The sequence below is a fragment of the Xenopus laevis genome, chromosome 5L (assembly GCF_017654675.1).
Source record: "Xenopus laevis strain J_2021 chromosome 5L, Xenopus_laevis_v10.1, whole genome shotgun sequence".
Lineage (NCBI taxonomy): Eukaryota > Metazoa > Chordata > Amphibia > Anura > Pipidae > Xenopus > Xenopus laevis.
The window spans coordinates 148944802-148964881 of record NC_054379.1 but is presented as its reverse complement, the minus strand read 5'-3'; the positions used below and the strand labels follow the sequence as shown (position 1 = coordinate 148964881).

Here is a 20080-nt window from a genome sequence, read left to right as displayed (position 1 = left end):
ATATCTATATATATATAAAGAACAAATCTGGTGCACAACGATAAAGAGAAAACGCCTGTGTGCTGGTCAAATGTCCATGATAATTATATCCAAAAAATACAGCCGCACCAACAGGACTTTTATGAAAACACACAGTGCTTTTTATTCAACGTTTCAGCCTCATACCTGGGCCGTCCGTATGAGGCTGAAACGTTGAATAAAAAGCACTGTGTGTTTTCATAAAAGTCCTGTTGGTGCGGCTGTATTTTTTTAGCAGTTAGGCAAAAATCCCCTTCTGAAGCCTCTCCAATTTGCCCCAGAGGAGAAAAAATTCCTTCCTGACTCCAAAATGGCAATCGGACTAGTCCCTGGATCAACTTGGACTATGAGCTATTTCCCATAACCCTGTATTCCCTCACTTGCTAAACACCATCCAACCCCTTCTTAAATCTATCTAATGTATCAGCCTGTACCACTGATTCAGGGAGACAATTCCACATCTTCACAGCTCTCACTGTAACAAACCCCTTCCCAATATTTAGGCGGAAACTCTTTTCTTCTAATCGGAATGGGTGACCTCGTGTCAGCTGGAAAGACCTACTGGTAAATAAAGCATTAGAGATATTATTATATGATCCCCTTATATATTTATACATAGTTATCACATCACCAGTCTTTCCTAAGATTTTCCATACCTTTTAACATCTTTGCCATTCTCTGTACCCTCTCCTAGGTATAGGGAAATGTTTAAAATAGATTTTATCACTAAACATTGTCCTCCTGGTTTCACTAGATTATTTTTCCCCCAAAGCGTTTATATACCTCTGCACTGGAACCTGAAATATCCTTTGCTTTGAATAGTTACTCAACATCATTTTGGATTCTTGTGGACTTGTGCGGAATTTATTTAGAGCTGAGCGAGGCGGTGAGACAATTTTTTTGTCGTCACACGACAATTTTTTTCACCCGTTGGAAGTCTATGGCTGTCATTTTTGAGGCAAAACTTTGACTATTCATCTCAACCACATGGGGTTCCTGGCTGCAGAGTCATCTGTGCTCAGTAAAAGCTGTTGCTGCAGAGCTTTCTATGCTGCTATTTGTTGGCGATCAGCAATCCCAAGAGATTCCTAATGCTGTCATTGGCCCACCACTCTATGATCAATATAAAGTATCTGATCCACCTCCTTATTTTTTTTAATATACTGACCGACGGCTTAAGGCTCTGACATGCTCACCACCTCACTATAAACATAGCTTAGAAGTCATGAAAGAACTATTTACACTTTCTTCTAACTGACATCCAAGATGGGCTTCCAGGAGTATCTAAAGTTGGCCATACACAGATGTTGCCAAACGAGCGGATCTCTCCCCAATATGCTCACCGATATCGGACTGATCATAATGCAAGGTGTACGGGAGATTAGTCGCCCGACGAAGAGGAGATATGATGATGGCCGACTAATCTCCTCGGAACGTTGCACGTGCCACCACCCTAAAGCTGACCATATATGTACCAATAAAACATTATCAATAGGGTATGGTGGTTGAAGATCACAACTGTTTTCCAAGTTCCATAGATTATGGTTCATCAGTTGGGTGTGTTGGAATATTGGCATATTTCTAGAAGCTGGCCATATTGGTGACCTATGACAACCCGCAGTATGAGGGCTGCATTAATAAGCCTGAAAGGAATTTCAAATCTCCCAGGAGGGAGCTCATGATGCGAATGGCCATGTTGGAGCACACGCAGGTGCCTAAAAAGGTGGCCTCAGCTGATTCTGTAGAGTTACACCAAAGCATCTTTATGACCACTGGAAGGCTAGAGGTAACTTTGAAGAATGTCTCTGCAGAGATAAACAATATCACAGTTCCCATTTGTCTTAATACATTCAAGTAAGAAAATAACAAAGCATTTTATTAGAAGAGAAGCTCCATAAATGGACTGTATGGTGAACAAAAAATATATATAAACACTTCTTATTAACAGGATAGACTTTCCTTGTTAAGAAAAACAACAAAAAACTCTTCTCTCCATATTTGCATGTATACATGAATGAAGGTTTTCATGTCATTATAAACAGACAATAATATTTAATTAGGAGCAACACTGGTATTATTGCTACAGCATCAACATTCCAAGGTGGTCCTCATCTGACCAAGTGAGATCTGCCCGATTATCATCCAGATATCAGTTCGTCAGGCCCGCCAGAACATCATACCCCCTTAAACATCATACATGGAGTCTGTCGTATCTTAATTTTGTTTTCTGGGCTTTTGTTTCTGTTTATTCTTCTTCCCTTGAAACTCCTGAAAAAATGTTTCTTCTATAAGGCACACTTCATGATGGACGACACAATGTTCCACTCTCAGCAGGAAGGCAAACAGGGACACGATAAAGTGGTAGCTCCTAGGAAAGTTGGATTGTTCGTATAGCTCGGAGTGCTGGCAAATCCTATGGGAAAAAAAAAGTTCCCCAGAAGATGAATGTATACTCTGAGCATAAATATATACATATATTCTCTGTGCATACATACATCAAATCAGGCCCTGCCCAAGCAGAGCTTACAGTCTAGGTCTCCATCATATTCTCATCAACTACTGTCAGTTTTCATCATAGGCCAATAAACTGGAGGACACTGGAGCACCCAGAGGTATTCCATGCAGATCCTGGGAGAGAGACACTTTTCCAAATACACTTACTAATTGAAACTGGCAGGGCACCCAACAAATGCCTTGGACAGTTGGGTATTTTTATCAATAAGTCTGCAGTAAGCACAGCCCTAACAACTGCCCAATAAGATAATGAAATATATGAATTAAATGTAGATGGGAAAGCATATGGGAATAGAAGTAGATAGAAGAAAGAAAGCTGCTGCAAAGGCTACCGCAATGTAAAATAGATCAGCATAAGATGTTGTTTCAGTTGCAGCCCCAGTTGCATTATTGTTCCTACTCATTGGCCAACTTTCCTGCACAGTTTCTAGAAGCTGGCATGTAGCAGGCTGGAGGCCAAACTAGAAGAAGGCAGCTTTGGGAAAGCACACACAAGGCCGTCACTTGCAATTTGTGATGGTAGAGATAAGGACTTGTAGTAGTTTTAGGAACCTCTGTTACTCAGTGATCACGGGTAAGATACAGAGCAGGGAATTTCCACTGCAAAGAGTTCACAACACTTTCTTTTTCACACCATTTCTGTATGTGAAATGTTGCCCTGCTAAAGATACCTGCCATGCATGTTTCCATCCACAGCCAGTGGCCATGAACAGCTCAGAATTGGCCTTTATCTAAAATTCAGGAGTCCTTTGGTAAAAATCAAAGCATAGACACTAACTATAAACATGTAGCATGAGACTTGCGGTTATAAACATAAGGGTGGCCATACACGGGCCAGTAAAAACGTCTTTATAGGCCCATGTATGTGGTCTGCCCAACCAACATCTGGTCGAAAATTAGAAAGATATCAATCGGGCAGGTTTGATTTTCCAGTCCAACAAGGACCACATTGACATATTGATGTGGTCCTCATACAAGAGCACTTTTAGCCCCTAATTGGGTCCACAAAGCTTACAAAAATACCAGGCCGACTGTTACACAGTTAAAAAAAGACTAAAGGTCTATGGTTCCAGCTTGTTACAGCTCAACTATAACTTTGTTTCCTGGGTTGATCTTAAATCCTAAACTCTGCAATCACATAACTCTGTTATCCACAAAGATGGAGGTACATTGGCTGCTGAATCTGCATCAGGAAGTGTTGCTGATGGGTATCATGGGCCACATCTCACTGGCCAATCCCCTGATCTTCAGCCGGTGCTCTCCAGTTAGCTGCCCTAGCATGAAGTCAGAGAATCAACCCCCATACAGTCCCTCCAACCCACTTAAACATGATATGAGCATGCCATGAACAGGGGTATTTATATTTGTCATGAATTCACAGAATAGCTACCCTACATGCCCTAGGCAATTGCCACTATTTGTATCCACTAAAGCTCTTACACCAATGGGCTATCTGAATCTCTCTGTTCAATGCACATTCCTTTCTTCTTTCATGAAGAACTATACCTGAGATTACAGTGTAAATAATATGTACAACCCCGCTGCATATGTACTCACTTTATAAACACAAGATGATAATTGTTTAAAACTAAAGTAATGAGCAGCTTGGGCTTTGTGCCAACCTACAACGGGCAACTGCTTGGCTTCTGGCACCCTGACAACTGTAAAAGAAAGAGTTGGCCAACATGTAGATCACCCATATGAACCACAGTACTCCACTCAGGCAAGGGCTATGATGGAATATAATGAACACACCTGATTAAAGTAGAAAAGAGCAACTATATTAGGATAGGGTTATAATTTAGCAGCATCTTGATGGCGATTGGACATATTTCTTGCTTTAATACAGTGGTCCTCTGCTCTGGGAGTATATGATAGAGCTGGTGACTGAGACACATGTTAAAAGATGAGGCCCTATAAGCAAACTCACAACAGGTATCTGGTCATGGACCAGAGAAGTTGACATCAGGGTTGATGACAAAAATCAGATATAGCGCTACAGGGGACAATGTTGGAGACATGGATTTCTCTGTTGCACCCCTGGACTGGTACATTACGCTCTAGGCCTCAAGACAAATAGAACAAACAGATTTTGATGCCCCTTTAAAAATATAATGACCTTAAATGCAATATTTTGTAGCAGAATCACAAATACACAAGTGGAGGCTTGCACTAAGGCAGGGGTCCCCAACCTTGGGGAGCAACAAAGGAATGAAGAAAGGGGATGCCAAATAAGGGCTGTGATTGGCTATTTGGTAGCCTCTATGTGGACTGGCAGACTACAGGAGACTCAATGTAGTTTTTATACTACCAAAACTTGTCCCCAAGCCTGGAATTCAAAAATAATCACCAGCTTTGAGGTCACTTGGAGCAACATCCAAGGGGTTGGGAATATGTTGCTGGCGAGCCACTGGTTGGGAATCACTGCACTAAAGTCACAGAATTGGAAATGTCATTCAACCACTATAAGGTGAACCTTACCTGAACAATAGAGAGAACTAAAGCTACTCCGGAGTCATCACGTGCACCAGATAGATACAAGACAATGGTGTAAGCTGCAATCTGTGGACTTTACTCCTCAAAATCAAACCAAAACCGCTAACCAGACTTTATGTAAAACAAACCTTGACCTCTTTCTGGAACAGACATCTCTGGTTACTCATACTGATAACTGATATGCTAAAAGCAGGAGCTTCCCTGTTGTGGTTAGTTAGGATAGTCAATGACAGTTACAAGTTTTTCTGCTAACCTGTGCTCTAGTTTTAGACTGGTTAGTCACAGCCAATGGACATGGGTTAAAAACATTCTCCCTGGGACTTGTGATGCCCATCGGCTGCATGGCAGAGGTCACCTTGAAATAGAAATAATAATGTTACAGCAGATTTACGACCAAAACTAAGGGGCAGATTTATTAAGGGTTGAATTGAAAATTCTAATTTTCAAATTTTTTTTATGTCAAAACTGTCAAATTTGACTAGGGAATTATCCTAACTCAATTTGCGTTTTTTTTAAAAAGAAAAAACGAATTCGATCTTTGTGATTTATTATACTCTGGGCCTTTAAGAATGCTAATTTGACTATTCGCCACCTAAAACCTGCCGAATTTCTGTATGAGTCAATGGTCCAGTGATCAATTTGGAGCTGTTTGTAGCCTTCCTGACATTTGAGTTTTTTTCGGAGAAAAAACATTGAATCGAGTTTATTTGAATTCCAATCGAATTAGTTTTTAAATTAGTCCGAGTTTTAGAAATCAGATTTTTTTAATAAATTTCGAATTCAATCGAATCTAAGGGAGTTTAAAAAAACATGAATTCGAAATTCGACCCTTAGAAGTTTGGATTTCTTTAAATGGTTCTTTCATGGTTCTGCAGAAATCGATGTGTTTGTGTCCTTCTCCTAAGGCTTTTCTCATACAAGTGCCCCTTTAAATGGCAAGGAGCAACGGTGCTGGCAACAGACGGGGACACGTGAACAATAGTGTTTCTTGTCGAGGGCTGGAAGGTATGTGTTCATGTAGAAGAATGCACCTGCAACACAAAGCACCTGTAATACAACACTGTGTTTACATTTGTCCAACCACCAGTGTCACGGTAAATATGTAATGGTATACAAATGAATAAGGTCCAAGAAGTTAAAAAAAACAACAGAACAAAGCTCACTTAGCCTGTGCAGTTAAAGGGAAAACAGACCTATTCTGTGAGCTCCACTTTCCATTTACCGTGCCTTAAACAAACAACAGGCCAGTGTCACACCAGGAGATGTTAGTTTCTATTGAGTGTGTCTGTACACCTGCGCACACTACAGCAGATGATGGAATGACACATTAGATACATCATCATGAAATAGTACATTAGAAATTTCCCCTGTCTGGGAAGTATGGTGGGAAATGCTGGTGCTCAGGCCCCTTTAATCCTTGCCTGCCAGTTAGGGGATTATTTATTAAAGGAGAAGTAAAGGTTAAAACTAAGTAAGCTTTATCAGAAAGGTCTAAATAAATACACCAGTAAATCTTCAAAGTAATGCTGCTCTGAGTCCTCTGTCAAAAGAAACACCACATTTCTTTCCTTCTATTGTGTACTCATGGGCTTCTGTATCAGACTTTCTGTTTTCATCTTAAACCTCCATGGCTTGGGCATGCTCAGTTTGCTCCTCTCCCCCTCACAGCAGTAATCTGAGTCCAGAGCTATGGGCCAGCAGGGAGAGACTCAGGCAGGAAGTGATGTCACAGCAAGCTAATATGGCAGCTGCTAACCTAAACAAACAGAGAGGGCTTCTAGAGCGGTTTACTCAGGTATGGTAAAGCATTCTGCAGAATAAATATAGTGTTATAGCTTGCACTATTGTGGCTAATCTATTGGCAATAAACTGCCTTGGTAGCTTTCCTTCTCCTTTAAAGTCTGAATCCAAAAATCTCGAAAAAAAATCAAGTTTTTTTTATTATAAAATCAGAATTTTTAGTGGGAAAAAAAAAAATTAGATTTAGTATACCCCGAGGATGGAAAAAGTCCTAATCCGAAAACACTCTCTCAGACCTGCCGAGGTTGTAAATAAGTCAATGGGAGAGGTCCCTATTCTATTTGGAAGTTGGAAGGTCTATGCTGGAATTAGGCCAAAAATCCGACTATCTGAGTTAAAATCGGAAAAATTCAGATTTTTCGGGAAAAAGTAAAAAAAATACAAAAAAACCCCACACGATTGGGATTTTAGCTCTATTTTATCTAGTTCTTACACGATCTGATTAAATTGAGCTTTTTTAATAATAAATAAGGTCCAATTGTGGATTCTAGTTTGGTCGGACTTTTTTAAATTTAAATACTTTAAATATTTGGATTTTGATTAATAAGGTAAAGGGTAAAATGGTAAAAGTGCAGAGCAAATCCATAAGGACACTATTACAAGAGCACGTTATGGTTATTACACAGATATGGACAGTTATGGTTACAATACTACAATAACGTTACAGAATGACGCTGAAGCTCTCAGAGACTTTAAAGGGATTTGTGTCACACATTATCAAGCGTAAAATACCCTGTGCTTCCGTTGTCTTTATCCTGTAAAATGATCACTTGGAAGAACAACACTTGTTATTTGCCAGTTTACTCCAAGAAGGGCAAGAACATAAGGAGTTGCCTTGAGATGCATGTGCAGGTGATTTGCTTGGCGAGATCGGAGAACACGGCCTGCAGCCCTTGCTATGAAATATAAAAAGGCAAACACCTTGGCATAAAATGCCAGCAATCAGGGACTACAATTAAAAGGAAGCTTTCTGACAGTTTTAGGATGCGCGGCAGGAGAGTGGACTCATTTTAGGGGGTATTTCTAGCAAATATCCTGAGATTCTGCCCATATTACTCTCTGTATAATGAAACTGCCATGGACAACCACCAAATAGCGTCAGAACCTCCCCCGACTTTGCACAGGGATGGTTTAGGGGCAACAAGAAAAGAAAAAAAGACCTTCAGACAAATTTGTGCCAAGAAGTGGCCAACATACGCTCCTCCTCCATTGTTGCTTCATTACAACTTGGTAGGCTCATATTTACAAAGGGATCTACAAGTTGGTCAAAGTTTTAATTTACTGATAAGCGACCAATTTAGTTTCTTCTAGCCATGTAGACATTCTAATACATTGATTGGCTACAGGCCATTTAGCTCAGTGACATTCTAATGCTCTGACTGGCTATGTGCTGATTTAGTTCTAATAGTCTGACTGGCCATTGGTTTTGGGACTAGACACAAACAGATAAAAATGTGATTACAGTAGGCGCCTATATCACTGTGAAACGGATTCATTACATTCTAATTTCTGTAATGTGAAACTGTAAGCTTATAGCAGTGATCCCCAAACTGTGGGGGTGGCACCCTTATTTAGGCTGATGGCCCCAAGTAAAGTACAGTAACCAAATGGGACTGCTATGGTAGATTGGCATGTAAATATCTGGTATAGTAAGAGTACAGGTATGGGACCTGCTATCCAGAATGCTTGGGACCTCAGGTTTTCCAGATAAGGGATCTTTCAAACGTCGGACTGGGCCAGACCCTCTCCGCAGAAACGGTGCTCCTGACATCCCCTCCAGAACGAATAGAGAAGACCCAAAGCAGGCTTGCACCGGCAGGGGTGGGGGGATAGAGACAGGGGGGCCCTGACCCCCCCCCCGTCCAACCCTGTATCTTTCTGTAATTTGTAATTTCCATACCTTAAGAAAATCATGGAAACATTAAATAAACCCAATAGGCTGGTTTTGCTCCTAATAAGGATTAATTATGACTTAGTTTGGAACAAGTAGATGTTACTGTTTTATTATTACAGAGAAAAAGAAAATAATTTTCAAAAATTTGGATTATTAAGATAAAATGGAGTTTATAGACTTTCCACAATTCGAAGCTTTCAGGATAACGGGTTTCCGGATAATAGATACCTGTATTTGACAAATTTGTTGTTTTTTTTTACTAACTTCTGATTTCATAAAAATCTGTTGGGATTTGACAAAGCGTGCAAGGTGTCTGCTCCTCCTCGCTGATCCCACTGCACCTTGCAAAGGACTTACCTGGAATTCCTAATGGACTGGGCGTGGAAGGGGTGCAGAGACAGGAAATCCAAACAAAGGCTTAAACACAACATCTTTTGTTAGTGGGGAAAAAAGGAAGCTCTGTATAAATTTTAATCATAACTGACACGCCGAGGGAACCAAATCTGGGATACTGGTCCTCTTACATTCCCCTTGTTTACATTGGCTACACTCGCAGCTTTCGAGTCGGTTGAAAGAAGCGGTGGGTCTGTTTTGGCTTCCATGCTATATGAAAACGTGTACGTCAGTCCCCCCTTGAAGATGAAAATTAATCTGCAGCGTGTGAGCGACTTGAGTCTTTTGTGACCACGGAGAACAGGCCATTGTTGTGCACCATTTAATACCTCAATTCAACAGACTGGATTATAATGTAATGTAAACCATGAAGAGGAGTATTACTTCTATACAAAAATACCCCTGAACAAAAACTACATGAGCTTGGGAGTTCTTAATATCACTACACATATCCAGTGTCTCCCCCCTCCATAGAGGATAAAATCTATGTCATATTCTTAAAGGAACAGTAGGGTGGGGGTGGAATGGAATGCACAATAGCAATTCTGACTACTAAAGAACTGTCTAAAAAAAAAAAAGTTGTGCCTTCAACTCCTAGTTATTATGGCACAATAAGGACAAAACAGAAGAGAATACATGGGGCTCCTCCTCCTTTATAAAAGTTAGAATAAAACATACAATGGAAGGTGCACAGAATATCCCAAGCAGGGTTGTCTCAACAAAATACAAGGCAACTGTAAAAACCTGACACCCCAAAAAATTCACTGCATGTACAGCTCCACTGAAAATGCAAAGCCAAACCTTCTGGAACTCAATTTAGCCTTAAACGAAAACTAAACCTTGGAAATGAATGTGGCTAAAAATGCCATATCTTATATACTGCACCAGCCTTAAGTGTCAGCTTGTCAATAGCAGCAATGATCCAGGACTTCAAACTTGTCACTGGGGGTCACCATCTTGGAAAGTGTCTGTGACACTCACATGCTCAGTGGGCTCTGAGCAGCTGTTGAGAAGCTAAGCTTAGGGCTCGTCACTAATTATCCAGCAGAAAATGAGGTTGGTCTGTAATATAAGCTGATGCTACAGGGCTGATTATTAAATTCTGATGCTAATTGCACTGGTTTCTGTGCTGCCATGTAGTAATTATCTGTATTAATTACTAATCAGCCTTATATTGTGACATTTCTATTCTATGTGTACTGTATATTGTGAGTGGGTCAGTAAGCTCAGTAAGTGACAGCAGCATAGAGCATGTGCAGTGAATCAGCAGAAAAGAAGATGGGGAGCTACTGGGGCATCTTTGGAGACACAGATCTTTACTGCTAAAGGGCTGTGGTTGCCTTGGGCTGGTACAGAAGCTCAAAACATAATGTACAACATTTCTAACCTGCTTCTTTAGTTAGGCTTTAGTTCTCCTTTAAAGGGTAAGGAAACCTCCTCGGCGCTAACCCCCCACCCCCCCTCCCGTGTATTCCCCCCCCCTCCTCCCCCCTGGCCTACCCCTCCCGCTGGGCAAATGCCCCTAACTTGTTACTTACCCTTCTGCGCAGGTCCAGTCCAGGGAGTTCACAGGCGACATCTTCTTCCATGCGATCTTCTTCCTGCTTTGACCGGCGCATGCGCAGTAGGATCGTTTCGCCGGTACGATCTACTGCGCATGCGCGTGACTTTTGGCGCATGCGCAGTAGATCCGTACCGGCGAAATGCTCCTACTGCGAATGCGCCAAAACGCAGGTCAAAGCAGGAAGAAGATCGCGTGGAAGAAGATGTCGCCTGTGAACTCCCTGGACTGGACCTGCGCAGAAGGGTAAGTAACAAGTTAGGGGCATTTGCCCAGCGGGAGGGGTAGGCCAGGGGGGAGGAGGGAGGGGGGGCAATACACGGGAGGGGGGGAGGGGGGTTAGCGCCGACGAGGTTTCCTTCCCCTTTAAAGATCCAGCCAAGCAAAAAGTCACTGTGGAAAATGTAAAATGATCACTACAATGACCCTAGGCATGTACCTTATATAACAGTATGGTCACTGCAAAAAACATATAGTGAGCACTACTTTAACCCCAGACATGGCAGATGATCACTACAGCAAATGGATTCAAAGCACAGTGTTACCCACATAGAGTACTACAGACTTTTCCTTTCTCCAAAACTCCAATACGCTACTTGTCTTTCCCTCTCGCAATCATCTCAGCTGAACGCTGAAGGAATTAAAGACTTATACTTAGCATAAATACCTGAGTAGATGGGGCTCTCTATAGACTGATAAACTGATTAAAATGTGCAGCATATCCATCGCTTGCTCCACAATGAGCTCTAAATTGTGTGTAGTCAAAAAACATGTAAAAATGAGCTTTTGAATTTTAATGAAAAAAGCTTAAATAATAGGAGTTTAAAAGAGATAAACCTTCAACACTATACAGACAACTCATATTTTCTTTAAGGGGCCCCAGGGCCTGAAGGTGCAGAACTTTCTCAGAGAAGCAAAATGTTGCGTGTGCTACAGTCATTATACCAGTAGACAGTGGTTCTTCTACGGATTCTTTATTTTTATGGTTTGTGATGTAAATAATTACTGTAATATTTTGCAAATAACCAATTTGTGCTGCATCCTCCTTAAGTGGGTTACCCCTAAAATTTTATATTTTTTTCGGTTGAGGAGGGCAGAGTTTTATCTTTCATATCCTGAATTAGTACACGCTCTGAGTCAATGAGCTCACTAAGGAGTATGTCATAATAGTGACTGCTCTCTCTTAGTTTAAAGCCAAAGTTTTTCCTAGAATTATAGAATCTGCAGACTAGCCATTTGCTTATGCACAGTGGTGTAACTAGATGTTACTGGGCTCCACAGCAAATTAATTTTAGGTGCCCCTAACATAACCAGAGGTTGTCCTTATAACCAATATATGTTGAAATTGCTCATTATTTAGCGCCTCATGGGGCCCCCCTGCAGCCGCAGGGTCTGCTTCCTATGTAGTTACGTCCCTGCTTATGCAGCCATAACAATCGCAGGCATGGGTATCCTTGTATATTTCAGTGCATTACATTTGTGGGATCTTAAGTTGATACTGATTTACAATCCCAACCTGACTATATTGAACTGCTACAGAATGTAAACCGTTGTTCAACCTGAGGCTCTGCAGTTATGGGCCTCCAGCTGCTACTAAGGCCCAAACCCAAAATAACAATCTGCAGCTCTTACTGCTCAACAAAACCAGCTGTAAAGCAGATTCTGATTTATAAATCCACGGCACTGCTTTAAAGCTGCTGACCTCCTAACTCATCCTGATCATCTATAGCAGTGGTCCCCAATCAGTAGCTTGTGAGCAACATGTTGCTCCCAGTAGCATCAAAGATGGTGATTATTTTTGAATCCCTGGCTTAGAGGCAAGTTTTGGTTTAATAAAAACCAGCTGTACTGCCAAACAGAGCCTTGTGTAGGCTACCAGTCCACATAGGGCTATCAAACAGACACTCACAGTCCTTATTTGACATCCCCATGCTTGAGTTGCTCTCAAACTATTTTTACATTTAAATGTGGCTCACGAGTATAAAAATGTTGGGGACCCCTGATCTATAGTAAAGAACACATCCAACTCAAGGACCTCCTCCTGCTACTGACCTACCAATCCAAATCTTCAGCTGCCACTGACTAAAAGAAAAACAACCCTAGAACTTCCAGCTGCTACTAATGTAGAAAAACATCTTGCGGATTCCTTACCTATAAACCAAACCTAAACATCTTCAGCCGTCATTCGCCTACATACCCTACTTATGTCTCATCAGCAGCTACTGAGCTTACAGATCCAAGCTTTAGCTATTACTGACTTCCAAACACAACATCTCCACCTTCCCAACCCAAGCTGAGAAACGGCAAAAACATTTCCAGCTGAAGAACAAACGCCACAAGAGTATTTATAGAAGCTACTGACCTACAAACTAGTTCGGAGGATCTCCCATTGCAGATATAGAAAACCAGCCTGAAGCTGTTGTTGAACAACAAATTCAACCTGAAGATCACACTGTTCATAAACTAAAAGAGCTAACAAAACTTTTGTTTTCAAATAGTAACATAGTCAGTTGGGTTGAAAAAAGACACAAGTCCATCAAGTTCAACCTTTTAACTCTATTTTAACCTGCCTAACTGCTAGTTGATCCAGAAGAAGGCAAAAGAAAAACCCCATTTGCAGCCTCTCCAATTTGCTTCAAAGTGGGAAAAAATTCCTTCCTGACTCCAAAATGGAAATCAGATCAGTCCATGGATCAACTTGTACTATGAGCTATCTCCCATAACCCTGTATTCCCTCACTTGCTAAACACCATCCAACCCCTTCTTAAACCAATCTAATGCATCAGCCTGTACCACTGATTCAGGGAGAGAATTCCACATCTTCTCACTGTTACAAAAAAAAAAAACCCTTCCAAATATTTAGGCGGAACCTCCTTTCTCCTAATGGGAATGGGTGACGCTGTAGACCACAAACATTCTGTTTGAATGAAACATTGGTTGCTGCCATTTCTTAACAGATGTCTAGAACAGGCCGCTTCAAGAGGCATGCTCAGTAAGGCTAGAAGTTGCTGCTCAGAAAAGCCTGCAACGGATGTATGAATTTGCAACAGCTAGAAAGTACCTGAGAAAAGGTTTATTAAGCACCTTGTAGAACACACAGAAGAGGGATAAAGCACTATATCATTATTTGTGATGTACTATTTGAAAACAATGTTTTATAAAACAGAACCACTCCTTAACTACAAGCAATAAAGAAATGTCCCAGTTTGTGGCCAAAGTATTCAAGGGACACCCTCGGGTACTGCCTTGTGCTGATCTGCTTATCCTGCTGACAAGGTAGAACTGGTTATGGTACAAACAATTCCTTAAAGACTGTACAAAAAATTCTTACCTGGATTTACATTTCTTCAGTGAGTTCAACCAATAATGAGTGTTTATTGCTGTAGCTGGTTTGTCGCCTTGCTGCAGAATGGCCTCTAGGCTGTGTCCATGAAAACAAATCCTGTCTGTGTTTTGCTCATCCCATTTAAACAAGAAACTTGATGGGCCTTGCTTGCCAGTGTCAGGTGCAGCTCCAGCCAGCTTGCTAAACTGCCTGTGCAGGTTTTCTGACATCTCTGTGCGGAGAGAGACAAAACGAATAATTCATACAATATCACGCTACAGGTAACGGTCACCTGTCCACAGCAAAATTGTTATCTCTCAGTAACAGCAGCTATTTCATATCATTTTTAGACATGAACAATCACACTGTAAAACAATAGGACTCTAACAAGTGATTAAACTCATACTAGTCATCAAAATATTAGGAATAAAATAACCTTTTCCTTACTAAGATTATGTTAAGGGCAAAGGCACAGTGGGTCTTTCAAAAACATTTGCTCTGTTTTTTTGCAGAGATTGGTAGCTCCATGGTCAGGGGACAGAACACTTTCACTGCATATTTGCCAGCTAGCTGTATGTGTTGATGCTTTTGCATTTCAAGCGATCGTCATTGGGAAACAGACGTTTGATTGGCTGACAAGTGAAAGCACCCATCATTTCAATTGCAATACAAGTGAATTCACTATCTGCAATGCTAAAATAATAAAGAGACGACGTGTTACCTTCTTCTGTAAACAGATATGCTAGGAGTAATTAAAATTAGGAGTCTGACTTTTCTTGGAGATGCCTTGAACATTAAAAGCACTAAAAAATTTATTTTCAAAATATTAATCTACATTAAACGTTACCGTTAGGTCATGTTGATCGTTTTTTACTGATAGTTCTGCTTTTGTAAGTAATTGTCACTTGAAGTTCCTAAACCTGACTGTTTTGCCAACTTGACTGTCCCTTCTCAACTTGTCAGTTAGAGTTTCTAATGCTAACGGACTCCTGCTGCACAAATATGGCAGCCCCCTCATAGAGGAACATGGGCAGTAAGAAAGGTAATGTAAAAGCATCAGGCAAATACTTTTATGGCAAAATTATAAATAGCATTAAAAAACAATGTTGTGATAGATAAAAAAATGTTATTTTCTGATGTCAGTTTCTCTTTAAGTTTAACTAAAGAAGTAGGTTGGAAATGTTGTACATTGTGTTTTGTGCTTCTACAGTATACCAGCCCAAGGCAACCACAGCCCGTTAGCAGTAAAGATCTGTGTCTCCGACGATGCCCCAGTAGCTCCCCATCTTCTTTTCTGCTGATTCACTCCACATGCTCTATGCTGCTGTCACTTACTGAGCTTACTGACCCACTCACAATATACAGTACACATAGAATAGAAACGTCACAATATAAGTATAGTAATTAATACAGATAATGACTACATGGCAGCACAGAAACCAGTGCAATTGGCATCAGAATTTAATAATCAGCCCTGTAGCATCAGCTTATATTACAGACCAACCTAATTTTCTGCTGGATAATTAGTGACGAGCCCTAAGCTTAGCTTCTCAACAGCTGCTCAGAGCCCACTGAGCATGTGAGTGTCACTGACACTTTCCAAGATGGTGACCCCCTGTGACAAGTTTCAAGTCCTGGATCATTGCTGCTATTGACAAGCTGAAACTTTAGGTTGGTGCAATAAATTCAGTTTATAAAATATGGCATTTTTAACCATATTAATTTTTGGGGTTTAGTTCTCCTTTAAGAACATGGGTCACTGAGTGCTAATAAACCTATGGGCCAAACAGAATGTACAAGGGGCACACAAAGTATGGCCGGCTTCCTATTGTTTTGATTTGTTTGTGCAAAGTGCAGAAATGATCAGAACATCAGGACGTGAAGAGCAGCGGTGGCTCAATTTACTGGCTGACATAGTGCATATTCCAAAACAGGCCAATATCCATAGCACATGGATATCGGTTGTAATCAGTGACTCACCATCAGATACTAATTTCCTCCTAAAATATTGGTGGTGTATTGGTGGTATATGCATTCAGCTGCAGATATTGATAGGGGCTATGAAATAAGCAAATTGTGCTCCAGGTAGAACAAACCATAGCAGCCAATGTGAGGTTTGCTTTTAAACGACATACCAGAATAGAAGATGGTTATCAGAATGCCTCTACAGATAGGCAAGGAATAAAAAAATAGTGCTTCACAGAGCATCAGTTTCTTGGCTATCAGGGTTGGTGACCCCGCTAATCATATAGTACTTTGAAACTGCACGCTGAAAAGAAAGAGAATAGGAAAAGCAAGAATTCAAAAATAATAGATGTAAAAAATAAAGCCCACCTGAAAGTGTCTATCAACCTATATATTATACAAGATCCATTATACAGATTGCCAGTCCGGGCCTCAATGGCAGAAATTTATGTTTAAATCTGGTGGAAGAGCTGTGGGGGGAACCTGTCTCTGCTGTGATTGGCAAATTCCTTGAGGTCACTGGCTGGGACCAAAACATTGTGCTGAGCATGGTCAAAAATGGGACCGAATTGTTGACAAAGTTTTCTTTCTTTTTACAGCATTATGAAGCAATGGAGTGCATCTGTTGCGGAGAAACTTTACTTGATATACAAGACGGCACCCAGGCATATGCCGAGTATACACTGGAGAGCACCACACACTGGACTGTATATTATTTATATACAGTCATATGAAAAAGATAATTTACTCTAGTTTCAACAAAAAAGATAACAGTGGTGTGTCTTTCATTTCCCAGGAACATCTGTGTACTAGGGTGTTTACTAGGGTGTTTTCTGAACAAATATTTTTAGTGAAGCAGTATCCAGTTGTATGGGATTAAATCAAGTGTGAAAAACTGTCTGTGCAAAGATTTGGGTAGCCTTGTAATTTTGCTAATTAGCAGGGTCGGACTGGGGGGTCCGGGGCCCACCGGGACTGGTGTCCACGGCCCCCCTCTGGCCCCGCTACCTACTTGGTTCGGCGAATCCCTGCTCGGCGCATCGCGCATGCGCAAACGGCGCGCATGCGCAAACGGAAACGGCGCTCGGCGCGCATGCGCAAACGGCGCTACTATGCGCCGATTTTTTTTTTATTATTTTTAAAAAAAAGTTTGGGAGAGGGGGACTGGCCCGGCGGGGCCCACTAGGGTCGGGGCCCACCGGGTATTTTCCCGGTATCCCGCCGGGCCAGTCCGACACTGCTAATTAGAATGCATGTAACTGCTCAATACTGATTACTGGCAACACCAAATTGGTTGGATTATCTTGTTAAGCCTTGAACTTCATAGGCAGGCGTGTCCAATCATGAGAAAAGTTATTTAAGGTGGCCAATTGCAAGTTGTGCTTCTGTTTGACTCTCCTCTGAAGAGTGACAGTATGGGATCCTCAAAGCAACTCTCAAAAGATCTGAAAACAAAGATTGTTCAGCGGAGGATTGTTAGGAGGATAATGGTTACAGACAACCCAAAGATCACCGCCAAAGACCTGCAAGAACATCTTGCTGCAGATGGTGTATCTGTACATCGTTCTACAATTCAGCGTAATTTGCACAAATAACATTTGTATGGCAGGGTGAAGAGAAAGAAGCCCTTTCTGCACTCACGCCACAAACAGAGTTACTTGCAAAAGCTCATTTAGACAAGCCACAGTAATTTTGGACTGATGAGACAAAATTTAGTTATTTGGTCATAACAAAAAGTGCTTTGCATGGCGGAAGAAGAAAACCGCATTCCAAGAAAAACACCTGCTACCTACTGTCAAATATGGTGGAGGTTCATCATGCTGTGGGGCTGTGTGACTAGTTCAGGGACTGGGACCCTTGTTAAAGTCGAAGGTCGGATGAATTTAACCCAATATCAACAAATTCTTCAGTATAATGTTCAAAAATCAGTCACAAAGTTGAAATGTGAAGACAATGACCCTAAAAACACTTGGAAATCTACATAGACTTCAGAGGGAGAAGTACAACATTCCGGAATGGCCATCACAGTCCCCTTGACTTGAATATCATGGAAAATCTATGGGATGATTTGAAGCAGACTGTCCATGCTCAGCAGCCATCAAATTCAACTGAAGAGATTTTGTATGGACGATTGGTCAAAAATATCGCCATCCAGAAACTCATCAAAGTCTATAGGAGGCGTCTAGAGGCTGTTACATTTGCAAAAGGAGGCTCAACTAAGTATTGATGTAATATCTCTGTTGGGGTGCCCAAATTTATGCACCTGTCTAATTTTGTTATGACGCATATTGCATATTTTCTGTTAATCCAATAAACTCTGTCACTGCTGAAATACTACTGCTTCCATGTTATATATTAAAAGGAAGTTGCTACTTTGAAAGCTCAGCCAATGATCAGCAAAACTACAAAGAATTAAGAGGGGTTCCCAATTTTTTTTTTATGACTGTGTATATATATATATGCAATTAGGAGCACTCACGGTTGTAGTGATAAAAATATGTCTTTTTATTGGAGTGTTACACACTACCCCACATCAACGCGTTTCGGTTCACACAGAACCGTCGTCAGGATGCACCCAGTGGTCCTGACGACGGTTCTGTGTGAACCGAAACGCGTTGATGTGGGGTAGTGTGTAACACTCCAATAAAAAGACATATTTTTATCACTACAACCGTGAGTGCTCCTAATTGCATCTATTTGTTCTTTTCTGAGGAGCACCCGGGATTCGATGTACTGAGGGTGAGTGCCGGTGAAGCATTCGTCTATATATATATATATATATATATATATATATATATATATATATATATATATATATATGTATATATATATGTATGTATGTATGTATGTATGTATGTATGTATGTATGTATGTATGTATGTATACTCACGTTTTCTCTTCTGAAGCACAGCTTTTGAAGTGTGAGAGTAATACAACAGGCAGTCACTTTTCCACGTGAACCTTATGTTAAAAAGCAAAAAAAAAAAATTAGCATGTAGAAAATACATTTTATTAGGTCTCTTACTGCGGGGGATGATGTAACTCCTATTTGCCACCACTTTTATGGTGCTGCCCATATTAACTGAAAGGTTAGGTTTGTTGACAAAGGCATATCAATAAAAGCAGTAAGTAAATATAATACTAATAATAAGTCACGCTTATGCTCTTTCTAATGGAAGGGTTGGCCAGGGTTTAAAGCAGTCAGCAAATCAAGGGAGTCCAGCTTAGCGGAATCTCCTATGATTTACAGTTTTTCTTGTTTGCATATTTTCACCTAATCTGGATAGTTGCAACAATTCCTCCTGGGAATATGCTCCCTACTAACTAAAAAGCATAGCCACAATGCTGCCTGTGCCCTTCATGACTCCTTAGTGCTATGTGCAGTAGCCTTGTAGAAGGAGTCCAGTAGCAACTGTTTGTTCTGCAGCGCATTGACTTCTTATTTCTTACTCTACTTTGAAAGCACGTTTGGAATTTCAGGCATGCTGGATTTTGTTCATTTTTGGGGACAAAAAGGGCCACAAGAACGGTCAATTTGGGAAGACAAACTACACGCGGTTCTCTTATTCAACCCCTGTGAGGGGATGCATAATGAGGGTTTAAACAAAACTTTTCAGGATTAACTGTAGATTCCCAGGAGCTAGCTATACTACTGACAGCTTCAAACATTCCCAGATTCATAAGTATGGTACTTCTATTACAAAGTATTCTTTATAGTAATTATTGGAATCCGATCTGTGACTTTTAATATGGCACAAAAGGAATAGCAGTTATCTGAAACACGGAGAAATGCACCATTTCAAAAGGAGGGATTTTAGCAAACCCTGCAGTCTCGTCACCACCTGTTATGTGTCAGCTCTTTATAAAAGATGTCTATTATACTTTGTGTATTGCAGTAATTCAAACATAGCTTTATTCTACAAAAAGAACCCAAAAGGACCCCGGGGGCTATATTTTATGCTGCTTTGTGTTGGCTGTTCACAGAGCTCCCTTTGGGGGTTAGACAGCACTACTTTAGAAAAGTATGGGACCTGTTACCCAGAATGCTTGGGACCTCAGCTTTTCCGGATAATGAATCTTTCCATAACTTGGATCCCGATACCTTACGTTTACT

The 20080-nt window shown here is 40.9% G+C and overlaps 1 protein-coding gene across 1 annotated transcript in view; it reads right to left on the bottom strand.

The window, feature by feature from the left end:
• Nucleotides 1-1873: 1873 nt before the first annotated feature.
• taf1b.L (TATA-box binding protein associated factor, RNA polymerase I, B L homeolog) overlaps nucleotides 1874-20080 on the bottom strand; it is a gene marked incomplete at its 5' end in the record, with an annotated part of 61481 nt that continues 43274 nt past the window's right edge. Inside the window, 3 exon segments of the mRNA NM_001085985.1 lie at nucleotides 1874-2431; nucleotides 14008-14233; nucleotides 18857-18927. Of these exon segments, the coding sequence (NP_001079454.1) occupies nucleotides 2233-2431; nucleotides 14008-14233; nucleotides 18857-18927 (496 nt within the window). The 3' untranslated portion in view covers nucleotides 1874-2232.